Source organism: Papio anubis, chromosome 17, assembly GCF_008728515.1.
Source record: "Papio anubis isolate 15944 chromosome 17, Panubis1.0, whole genome shotgun sequence".
Lineage (NCBI taxonomy): Eukaryota > Metazoa > Chordata > Mammalia > Primates > Cercopithecidae > Papio > Papio anubis.
Window position 1 is genome coordinate 51,691,113 of NC_044992.1, and position 12,035 is coordinate 51,703,147.

At 45.1% G+C, this 12,035-nt stretch overlaps 1 protein-coding gene across 2 annotated transcripts in view; it reads right to left on the minus strand.

Moving 5' to 3' along the window:
* Positions 1-12,035, minus strand: part of EFTUD2 (elongation factor Tu GTP binding domain containing 2) — a 43,594-nt gene that overhangs the window by 18,022 nt on the left and 13,537 nt on the right. For both annotated transcript variants that reach the window (XM_009190826.2, XM_021929291.1), the window contains exons 7-11: positions 10,784-10,819; positions 9,647-9,737; positions 8,669-8,751; positions 5,059-5,225; positions 1,672-1,796 (exon numbers count right to left, since the gene is read on the minus strand). In XM_009190826.2, coding sequence (XP_009189090.2) covers positions 1,672-1,796; positions 5,059-5,225; positions 8,669-8,751; positions 9,647-9,737; positions 10,784-10,819 — 502 coding nt within the window. The remainder of the gene's footprint in view (positions 1-1,671; positions 1,797-5,058; positions 5,226-8,668; positions 8,752-9,646; positions 9,738-10,783; positions 10,820-12,035) is intronic.

Here is a 12,035-nt window from a genome sequence, read left to right on the forward strand (position 1 = left end):
TCTCCATCAGTATCGTTATCACCAAAATTTCATCTAAACTCAAAATCTTTTTCTTCCTTACTCTGTTAATTACCAAATTCTCCCCCTTTCCCACATTGTTAGTTACTGAAGCTTTCCTTCCTCCGAACCACTGAATGTTTATGCCCTCTGTTAATGATCAAATTCTCCCTTTCTTTCGCACATTGTTAGTTACCGAAACTTTCCTTCCTCTGAATCACTGAATGTTTATGCCCTCTGTTAATGCACTTACCATGTAGTATGATCACTGAACTTTTTTTCTTTGAGACAGGGTCTCACTCTGTCATCCACACTGGAGTGCAGTGGCATAACCTCGGCTCCCTGCAGCCTTGACCTTCCTAGCTCATGCAATCCTCCCACCTCTGCCTCCCGAGTAGCTGGGACTACAGGTGTGCGCCATCACGGCCAGCTAATTTTTTTTTTTTTTTTAGACGGAGTCTCGCTCTATCGCCCAGGCTGGAGTGCAGTGGCACAATCTCGGCTCACTGCAAGCTCCGCCTCCCGGGTTCCTGCCATTCTCCTGCCTCAGCCTCCCCGGTAGCTGGGACTACAGGAGCCCGCCACCTCGCCCGGCTAGTTTTTTGTATTTTTTAGTAGAGACGGGGTTTCACTGTGTTAGCCAGGATGGTCTCGATCTCCTGACCTCGTGATCCACCTGTCTCGGCCTCCCAAAGTGCTGGGATTACAGGCTTGAGCCACCGCGCCCGGCCTAATTTTTTGTATTCTTTTGTAGAGATGGGGTTTTGCCATGTTGCCCAGGCTGGTCTCAAACTACTGGGCTCAAGTGATCCGCCTGCCTCAGATTCCCAAAGTCCTGGGATTATAGGTGTGAGCCACTGCACCCAGTCAAAAAAGACTGAATTTTAATCCCCCACTTTTTTTTCACAAGAGCAAAGGGCCCATGCTCAGAGTGCAGCAGGACAACTGACTGGCGAGAATAGAAACGCTGGTGCTCCACTGCCTACTGGTCATGAGACCTCTCATGGAGCCTGTCTGCTCGACCCTAAAAACGGTATAACAGTGACTTCCCTCTAAGGAACTGTAACATTGAACATAGGAAAGACTCTCAGTGCACGATTCCTATTGGAATCTGAGGTCACTGGGGAAGTGCAAAGATGAAGAGCCAGGGAGTCTCTCACAGTGGGAATCTGGTCTTAAAGATTTGGTGTTGAGGCTCCAGGAACCCATGATATTATGTGGCTGGGCATGTCAGCAGAGGCCTGTAGATGCTGGCTGCAAAGTCACCATGAGTTCTCAATTAGACCCATGAAATTGATGTCTGCCTCCATACGGCTAGCTAGAAGCACTAACGGTGAGACATGTTACCTGTGAGGAGGTCTGAAAGTGCCTGTGGGCATGGATGATTCCTGTTTACAAAACCTGTCTCACCCTAGGAGAGCCTTTTATTCCTAAAATGACCTCCTTCTTCTCCCATGTCCTCCTATTCACTTTTATTTTTCTATTATTTAGAAACCACTTAGCCTGAAGAAAGGGTCTCAAGGCCAGAAAGACCCCCAAATGTGATAATAACGGGTGATAAAATGTTCCCCCAACAGGGTGCTCTGATACGAAGCCAATTTCTGAGCCATTCAGCAGGAAAGCCACACAGGACTCGGGGGAAGCTGGTGAGACAGACTGCCAGCCAGCACTTACCAAAGGTGTCGGCGTAGATCTTGGCGAAGGAGCCCAGTGTGAAGCAGATGCTGTACTGGGAGCTGGAGAAGCAGACGTTACCCAGGAGTGGGGAAAGGATCAGGTTCTCATCAGTGGAATACATGCTGAAACAGAGACAGTGGTAAGCACAGTGCCAGGCTGCAGCATCCCAGATGCACTGCCAAGGGGAAGGGCAGGAACTCAGTATCACAGTCACTCTCCAGTCCTCGGAAGGGACTTGTGCAGGACACTTAGTTTTGCCAACAGCCTGGTCCAAGAATGTGACATGATGGAGCTGTTTCCTAATTCTCAATAACAAGCTGATTTCCCAGAGTTGGGAACATTCTGCACAATCTTGGAAAAGTTAACTGCACCAGACAGACAAGGGGAAACCTAGAGGACAGAGACAAAAACCTTAGAACACAGGAAATGAATCTAATGTGATAAGACAGAAATACAGAAATACATTTGAGGAAAAATCTCAATTTCACAAATATAAGCAGACATAAACATCATTTAAAAAAGAGAAAAGTGGCCGGGCGCGGTGGCTCAAGCCTGTAATCCCAACTTACTTTGGGAGGGGCCGAGAGACAAGGTGGATCCACGAGGTCAGGAGATCCAGACCATCCTAGCTAACATGAGTGAAACCAAATCTCTACTAAAAAAATACAAAAAACTATGTAGGCGAGGTGGGGTGCCTGTAGTCCCAGCCTTCCTCCCGGGAGGCTGAAGGCAGGAGAATGGCGCATAAACCGGGGTGAACTGCAGGTGAGCTGAGGATCAGGCACTGCACTCCAGCCTGGGCGACAGGCGAGACTCTGTCTCAAAAAGAGAAAAGGAAAAGAAGAAAAGCAACTCCGCTCTTTACTCTCACTGCCATACTCTTTATTCTTTTGTGTTTGGCTTTTACCATGTTAAAACTTTCAATCTTAAAAGCCATGCAGAAACCACAAGCATCTGAGTTCATTAACATTTATAAGAAAACCAGTTGTACAAGGGGATCAAATCTACAACCTTAGCCTTACTGGCACATTATCTTATGGAATTTCCCAATACCGAAATAAAAGTATGGCTTATAAAGAACAGCCCTAGCCGGGTGCGGTGGCTCAAGCCTGTAATCCCAGCACTTTGGGAGGCTGAGACGGGCGGATCACGAGGTCAGGAGATCGAGACCATCCTGGCTAACACGGTGAAACCCCGTCTCTACTAAAAAATACAAAAAAAAAACTAGCCGGGCGAAGTGGCGGGTGCCTGTAGTCCCAGCTACTCGGGAGGCTGAGGCAGGAGAATGGCGTGAACCCGAGAGGAGGAGCTTGCAGTGAGCTGAGATCCGGCCACTGCGCTCCAGCCTGGGCGACCCAGCGAGACTCAAAAACAAAAAAAAAAAACAAAACAGCCCTCTACCCCCAAGTTATGCTCCCTAGAGGCAACTGCTTTCAACACTTTTAAAGCTGCTTTTAGAGTATTTACCTTCAGATTTCTAAGTAATATGTTTATGTTGCTTTTTCTTGCTTAGAGGTTCTTTTGTTTTTGAGACAGGGTCTTGCCTTGTTGCCCAGGCTGGAGCACAGTGGCAAATCACAATTCATTGTAGCCTCAACTCTCAGGCTCATGCAATCCTCCCTCCTCAGCCTCCCAAGTAGCTGGGACTGCAGGCATGAAGCACCAAGCCTGGCTAATTTTTGTAGAGATGAGATACAAATGCCATGTTGCCCAGGTTTGAACCTTGAACTCCTGGGCTCAAGCAATCTCCTGCCTCGGCCTCCCAAAGTGCTGGGATTCTAGGTATAAGCCACTGTGCCTGAGCTCTTGTTTAGAGGTTTGAAACATGACCTCTTGACTTCCTATTTTAGTAAATCTGGTTAAATTTAGCCCTATCCCACCTCCTGCCTTTTTTTTTTTTTTTTTTTAAAGAGACAGGGTCTCACTCTGTCACCCGCACTGGAGTGCAACAGCACAATCATAGCTCACTATAAGCCTGAACTCCTTGGCTCAAGTGATCCTTTTGCCTCTGCCTCCCAGGTAGCTAGGATTACAAACACAAGCCACCATGCCAAGCTAATTTTAAAATCATTTTTTGTAGACAGAGTCTAGCTATGTTGCCCAGGCTGGTCTTGAACTCCTAGCCTCAAGCGATCCTCCCGCCTTGACCTCTCAAAGTGCTGGGATTACAGGCATAAGCTATCACGTTCAGCCTTTTTATTAAAAGATATTTGTCATTTCATCCTTTGGACTCATGGTGTCACGTTGGGCTCTAGTCATTGTCAGTCCTTGCAGAGATGGGGTGAAGATATTCCTTTTGAAAAGTAGTGCTACACACTGGGAAGGCTCCTGAAGGTAACCGTCTCTAGCCACACAGGTACCATCCCCAATCCTCAAATGGAAAGGCATTCTTTCAGTAGGACGGCCTCCTCACAGGCCCATTTAAGGGGCTGCAGGAAGTCATCTAGCACATCCTTCAGCCTGTAGTAAGACTGTCTTTAAGATATATTTAACCTCTCTTTCAAAGGCTCTTTGATATTATATTCTAAAGTATCATAACCATCACTCATATGTATTAATGCAAGCCCTAAATCTATCTTGTTGAGAAGCAGGTATATCCACAGAAACACAGCAAACAGTTCTTAATTTATTTAGACTGTGTTAACTACAACAGCATCTAACATTATTCAGCGCATCAGCTGCTATATGGCAAGCACTGTGCTAAGTGTGTTCCATCAAATATCTATTTAATTTCTTATAACATCCCTTGTAAGTTGTTATGTTAACTTACACTATACATGCCTAATAATATTTGCCATTATTGCTATCAGGCAAGTAACAACTGGGTGTAGTGGCTCACATCTGTAATGCTAGCACTTTGGAAGGCCAAGGTAGAAGAATTGCTTGAAGTCAGTTTAAGACCAGCTTGGGCAACATAGCAAGACTCTATCTCTACAAAAAATAAATAAATAAAAAAAAATAAAAACAAAAATAAAAAAAATTAGCCAGGTATGGTGGCACATGCCTGTGGTCCCAGCTACTCAGAAGACTGAGGTGGGAGGATTGCTTGAGCCCAGAAGTTCGAGGCTGCAGTGAGCTGTGACTGTGACACTGCACTGTAGCTTGGGTAACAGAGATCCTATCTCTAAAAAGAGAAGACATTAAATACAGTCCAAGTAATGATCATAATACTAAATGGAAGATGTGTTAAGCATCACAAGTGGTTAAGGCACAGAGGTAATAGTATGGAGTTGACCCCTGCAGAGTCCTAGAATGTGCCTCTAGTTTTGCCCAACAAACTCATCAACACATGTCAAGACATAAATCAGAGTTGTTCCCAGAGGTATTCAGGGTTAAAACCCAGAGTCTCTGAGGACAGGAAATCCACTCCCAGGGGTCTTCTACCTTATTAATCCATTGACCTCATCCACAATGTGGCGCAGCTTGTAATATGCATCAGTTGGAGGCAACTTCAGCTCCAGGATCAGTCGGTCAATCTTGTTGATGCACACAGTGACCGCCAGCCTCTCCTGCACCGCATGCTTGATCAGCCGCTCTGTGTTCAGCATCACCTGAGAAACACAAGGCTCAGAAGGTGGTAAGAAGAACAAGGAGGGCAGAAAGTTCAAAGCAGAACCCAAGAAGGCACTATTTCAAGCCATGAAACCTGGGGAGAAAAAAAAGACCTGGGGAAATATTACTGGGTGGAAGCAGAGTGCATCCTGCCTGAAGATAAGACACAGGAACTTTAAGAGGGCACCTTGCAGGATTGAGAAATGAACAAACCCACGAACAATGATGTTGGAGCCAGGTTTCTCAGTGCTAGAGAAGGAACTAAGAAGGCTGAGAAGAGCCAGTGGTGCTGAAATGGAACTGGGGATACTAGGATTAATGCATGATTTTTAATATATGTGTGTAGAAATAGTTATAGATATGTACGAGTGTATATAACCCAGCTGTGCTCAGTGAGAGGGCCTAGAAGCAATGTACCCCAGTAGCATTCAAACCTTTGTTTCTAAATACTAGTCCCCACTGGCCAGGCATGGTGGCTCACGCCTGTAATCCCTGCACTTTGGGAGGCCAAGGTGGGCAGATCACGAGGTCAGGAGAGCGAGACCATCCTGGCTAACATGGTGAAACCCTGTCTCGACTAAAAATACAAAAAAATTAGCCGGGCATGGTGGCAAGTGCCTGCAGTCCCGGCTACTCTGGAGGCTGAGGCAGGAGAATGGTGTACATCCATGAGGCAGAGCTTGCAGTGAGCCGAGATGGCGCCACTGCACTCCAGCCTGGGCGACAGAGTGAGACTCCATCTCAAAAAAAAAAACAAAACAAACAAACAAAAACTAGTCCCCACTATAAGCCAGAGCTGCTAGGCTAGGTGCAGTCACTCACATCTGTAATCCCAGCATTTTGGGAGGCCAAGGCAGGAGGACTGCTTGAAGCCAGAAGTTCGAGACCATCCCAGGCAACAGAGCAAGATCCCGTCTCTTAAAAAAATCTTTAAAAATAAGCTGAGCATGGTGGCACATACCTGTAGTCCCAGCTATTTGGGAGGCTGAAGTGGGAGAATCACTAGAGCCCAGGAGCCTGAGGCTGCTGTGAGGTATAATTGTACCATTGCACTCCAGTCTGGGCCAGAGAGCAAGATCTCATCTCTTTGAAGGAAAAAAAAAGCCAGAGCTCCTTGAAGAAATGGCTGAGTCCAGGATTGTGACAAGGAAAGATACGTCTAGAACATCTTTTTGTGCTTGAAGGTAAGGAAGTGCTCAAGAAACAATGAGATGTGAAAAGGATGATGGAATTACCCTAAAGGAGTTCTCAGTAGCCAAATCTGGGATGAGAGCACTAGAGCACTGGAATGCATAAGGACAGTAACAGATTATAATTATAATTCACTGAATAAAATACAAACCCAAACATCCATAGTGATAATAAGCAACGGGGGAGAAGCAAAAGCACTTCTTCACAACGTAATTCCAACCAATAGGCCAGGCGCAGTCGCTCACGCCTGTAATCCCAGCACTTTGGGAGGCCAAGGCAGGTGGACTGCTTGAGGTCAGGAGTTCAAGACCAGCCTGACTGACATGGTGAAACTCTATTTCTACCAAAAATACAAAAATTAGCTGAGTGTGATGGCGGGCACCTGTAGTCCCAGTTGCCCAGGAGGCTGAGGCAGAGGAATCGCCTGAACCTGGGAGGCAAAGGTTGCAGTGAGCCAAGATTGCGCCACTGCACTCCAGCCTGGGCGAAAGAGCGAGACTCCATCTCAAAAAAGCAAAACAACAACAACAACAACAACAACAACAATAACAAAAGCAATGGCCAGGTGCAGTGGCTCACGCCTGTAATCCCCACACTTTGGGAGGCCTAGGTGGGCGGATCGCCTGAGGTCAAGAGTTCGAGACCAGTCTGGCCAACATGGTAAAACCCTGTCTGTACTAAAAATACCACAATTAGCTGGGCTTGGTGGCATGCACCTGTAATCCCAGCTACTTGGAGGCTGAGACAGGAGAATCGCTTGAACCCAAAAGGCAGAGGTTGCAGTGAACCGAGATCACACCACTTCACTCCAGCCTGGGCGACAGAGCAAGACTCCATCTCAAAAACAAAACAAAACAGAAGGAATAAGAGTTAGAAGACTCACTATTTGCAACTATTGTAGGAATAAGCCAAGAATCATCAATGGATGACAAAACTAGTAAAGTCTGATAAGGAGCGGAATAACCAGATTCTAATAACCAAGCCTAATCATGAGGAAGTATTAGACAAACCCAAATTGAAAGACATTCTACAAAATAAATGCTCTGTACTTTTCAAAAGTGCCAATGTCATAAAAGACCAAGAGAGACTAAAGAACAGCTTCAATTCAGAGACTTGAAAATCATGAAAACTAAATGCTACGCATCACTATGGATTAGGGGAAATATTCTATAATGGAAATTGTTGGTATGATCAGTAAAACTGAATAAGGTCTGCAGAAAAGATCTGTACAACAGGATTGTATCAATTTTAAATTTTCTGATTTTGGCAACTGTACTGTGGTTATGTAGGTGAATGTCGTTATTCTTAGAAAATACATTCTGAAATATTTTACTTTCAAACGGTTCAAGGGGAAAACATACACACCTGTCTCTCTGTGTGTGTCTGAACGTGTAGAGAATTACAAAGTAAATGAGGGTGGGTCCTTTGAATAATTCTTGCAGCTTTTCAGTTTGCTGTTATTCCAAAATGAAAAGTCAGTTAAAAAAAAAAAAAAAAAAAAAAGACAATTCTGGCTCCCTCTGCTGGCTGTCTCACCAATGACAACATGTATGAGGAGAGCCGAAGTGTTCCATCTCTAAATTCAGGAATACAGAAGACACCCTGGTCTTTTAACTCCAATCTCTTGGAAAAACGTAACTAATATTAAAAATCCACTTACAAGAACATACTCTCCTCCCTTCCTTTTATTTACATTTGTCATTTTAGCTTTGTGTTTTCTGAATAGCAGTGAGTCTTATTTTGAGCTTCACTGAGCAGGAAGCAAGGGCACCCACATTGATTATTTTTTTCTTCTTTTTTTGAGAGAATGTCTCACTCTGTTGCCCAGGCTGGAGTGAAGTGGCACAATCTCGGCTCACTGCAACCTCCGACTCCCAGGCTCAAATGATTCTCCTGCTTCAGCCTAATGAGTAGCTGGGATAACAGGCAAGGGTCACCACACCTGGCTAATTTTTGTATTTTTTGGTAGAGACGGGATTTTGCCATGTTGGCCAGGCTGGTCCTGAACTCCTGACCTCAGGTGAACCACCCACCTAAGCCTCCCAAAGTGCTGGGATTACAGGTGCGAGCCACCACACCCGGTGAGAATTAATTTTGAACTTCATTTGCTGCTTTAATTTTAGAGCAAATTTGAGCCTTAATCCCAGAGAGTTTCAAGGTTCTCTGGCTCCCAGCTCACTTAGTGCTCTGGGTATTGCGGGGGGCAAACATAACAGGGTCGATGAGATTCTGGGAGCTGAGTCTGACTCACCCCCTCAGCAGCATCAATGAAAAGAACCACTCCATCTGAGATGCGCAAGCCAGCTGTGACCTCATCAGAGAAATTCACATGTCCTGAAAAGCAAATACTAAGTAAGTCATCACTTGGTGTAGGATAAAGCACAATTAACTGGTACAGTGAACTGAGGGGGCACTTCAAAGCCTGTGAACCTCTAAATACCCCCTTCCCCTCTTCGCCATAACCCGCTGCAGGATAAAAATATCCCCCATTAGAATCATATCCTTGCATTAAGCTTTTCTACAGGAGGCTCCCTACATAAAAACAGGGAAGTGCCCAGGAGAGCATGAGTCCACATCACACACCAGCTTAGCCTAATCAGCAGTGAGCAGAGTTCTGTGGGACTCAAGACAATCTGGTGGCAGGAGAAAAGGCAAAGGAGGGCCTGGAGCACAGTGTGCTGTTGGAGGAAGGCAGTTCCTGCCGAGGTGCTATAGGCGCAGGGGCTGAGAGGTATCAGGACACTGGACATCAGATGGTGCCAAGAAGGCAAATCAGCCAAAACCTAAAACCTTTCAGTTTTTAAAAACTCTGCCCCAGTTGGTCCTTTCAATAGGAGGAAGAGTCAGCCAAGGGGTCCTGTTCCCAAGGTTATCTGTATGTTCACCAGTCTCCTTTGAGAGTACTCGAGGCCAGGAACTGGCTCTGACTCACCTTTAGCTCCCCAGCAGATAGCATGGGGCCTGACGGGCTGAAATGAATAAATGAATACGATTCCCTAACATTTTTACATATTCAAAAGAGTAAAGACATGAATAGGAGGCCTGGAGTATGATGCTTGCTAAATTAACAGTCAGAAACAAAGGAGAGAGTTAAAACTGAAAATGGTGTCAATGAAGGTGAGGGAATGTAAAAACAAAGATGCACTGCTCTGTTCTGCTCTGGAAAGTGAGAGGACACATGCAAAACCAAGACAAGGTTCCAATAATCGAAAGCCAAAGGATGTCCTACCTGGAGTGTCCATGATATTGAAGAGATAAGATTTTCCTTTGGTGTCTGGCAAGACCACTGTCACAGGAGTGCTTTTGATGCCTACACCTCTCTGAAAGAAACAAAGAGTGGTCAAGACCTCTTCCTATGCAAGAGGGGTTCATTTTGCTTTTGGGGCTCCCCAATTGCTAGTAAATTACACTGATGGCTCTCCTTATAGTGGGTGATTTTTATCTAGGCTTCTAGCCAGCATGACCTTGAAAATAAAATATTTTGGTGTTAGATAGCATTTTTGGGGGGCTTGTTTCAAGTATGAAAAGATGAAAATGAATTACTGCAAACAAAACAGTATTAAGCCCTATCAGAGAATCCAGGGTCCTAGAATCTCATCCTCTTTATACATGAGAAACAAAAATAGCTGAGCACCTTGAAAGTAAAAAGAAACAATCTGGGATATTTTAGTTTTTTTTTTTTTTAAAGAAATATAAAAGCTATGACAGGAATAAACATTTGTTTAAAATTCCAGTCAAACAAATATATAAATGCATTATAAAACAATAACAGCTAACACTAACTGCCTATCTATCTTTACTAATTCCAAGTGCCTTTAGTTAACCATACTTATTTATACTTAAAACTTCCATTAGGAAAAAGGGACAGAAATAAGAGGGGGGAAAGAGAAGGGGTCAGAGAGTACAGAGAAAGATCCGGATGGAAAGACAAAAAGAGGAACACAAAGATATAGGGACCCATTTTCAAAGAGAAGCTACTCCTAGAAAGAGGTCATCATATGGATGGAGTCATCCTGCGGATTTTTAAAGGATGACGTCATTTAAAAAAAAATCACGTTGAGCTTCTGCGTAACTTAAAGCACAAATGCAGACATCACCTCTTAGTATTTGCCCTGTATTAGGCCAAATTTAATCTAGTCAAGAACAGGAGGGTCCCCCTCCCAACCTACAGCTTGCCTACCCAGTTCTTTTTTAAGTTATAACCCTGGAGTAACTGGAGGAAGAAGGAGATGGGATGTGAGAAGTGGGGAGAAAGGAGTAGAGTACGAACTAAAATGCTATCATAAAGGCTCCTCTACATTCCCTACAAAACTATTACTGGGGGGTCTGGTGTAGGCAACAATCGGATTCCACAAGGCATGCTTACCTCTTGCTCTGTGAAGAGGATGTCAGTATAGCACAGCTGAAAAAAATTAACTGTTGTTACCACCTGAGTTCAGACTCCTCTCCCACAAACGAACCATCAATCACTTTCCCTCACCACCTCCCAGCTCAAGGGTTTCTTTGAGATTAAAGAGAGACAGAGAGCAGGGTGTCCCCACAGCAATTCCAGACAATGAGACCAGTGCCCTCCCAGCTGGAAATGCTCCTGGGTGCGTGGAGGGATTTTTAAATTTTTTTTTGGAGACAGAGTTTCACTCTTGTTGCCCAGGCTGGAGTACAATGGCGCAATCTTGGCTCACTGAAACCTCCTTTGCCTCCCGGGTTCAAGAGATTCTCCTGCCTCAGCCTCCCAAGTAGCTGGGATTGCAGACGTGCGCCACCACGCCCAGCTAATTTTGTATTTTCAGTAGACACAGGGTTTCATCATGTTGGTCAGGCTGGTCTTGAACTCCTGACCTCATGTGATCCACCCAGCTCGGCCACCCAAAGTGCTGGGATTACAGGTGTGAGCCACCACGCCCGGCCGGGTTTTTCTTTTTGGTTGTGGTTTTGTCTTTTTTTGAGACAGAGTCTCACTCACCCAGGCTAGAGTGTAGTGGCATAATCTTGGGTGACTGCAACCTCTGCCTCCCAGGTTCAAGCGATTCTCCTGCCTCAGCCCCTCGAGTAGCTGGGACTACAGGTGCACATCACTGTGCCCACCCAGCTACATTTTGCATTTTTAGTAGAGATGGGGTTTCGCCATGTTGGCCAGGCTCGTCTCAAACTCCTGACCTCAAGTGATCCTCCTGTCCTGGCCTCCCAAAGTGCTGGGATTACAGGCATGAGCCACCGCTCTTTTTGAGTTGGGGGAGGTCACTAAAGACCAGGTATAGCTGAGAGCTAATTTATATCAAATGCACAGAATTCTTAGCATGGTAAAGGGAGACACATGTCAGCCTTCATGCTAGAGTGTTAAAACAATCAATCTGGCAGGGATTGAACATTTATTGCACTGAGACTTGCAGCCACAGTTGGCCTCATTCACAGGCATTTAAATTTACCATGAAAACCAGGTACAATTGTATCATATTTATAGAGCGGGCTATTAATACTATGACAGCAAAGAAGAGACTATAAAAGTCAGGACATATCATAACAGAGGAGGGATCCCAAGTGCAAAACGGATCATCCAAAAATACTGCAGCTCAATATTCTCTATGCTCCTGAGAAAGTTGAAATTATTTTCTTACAGC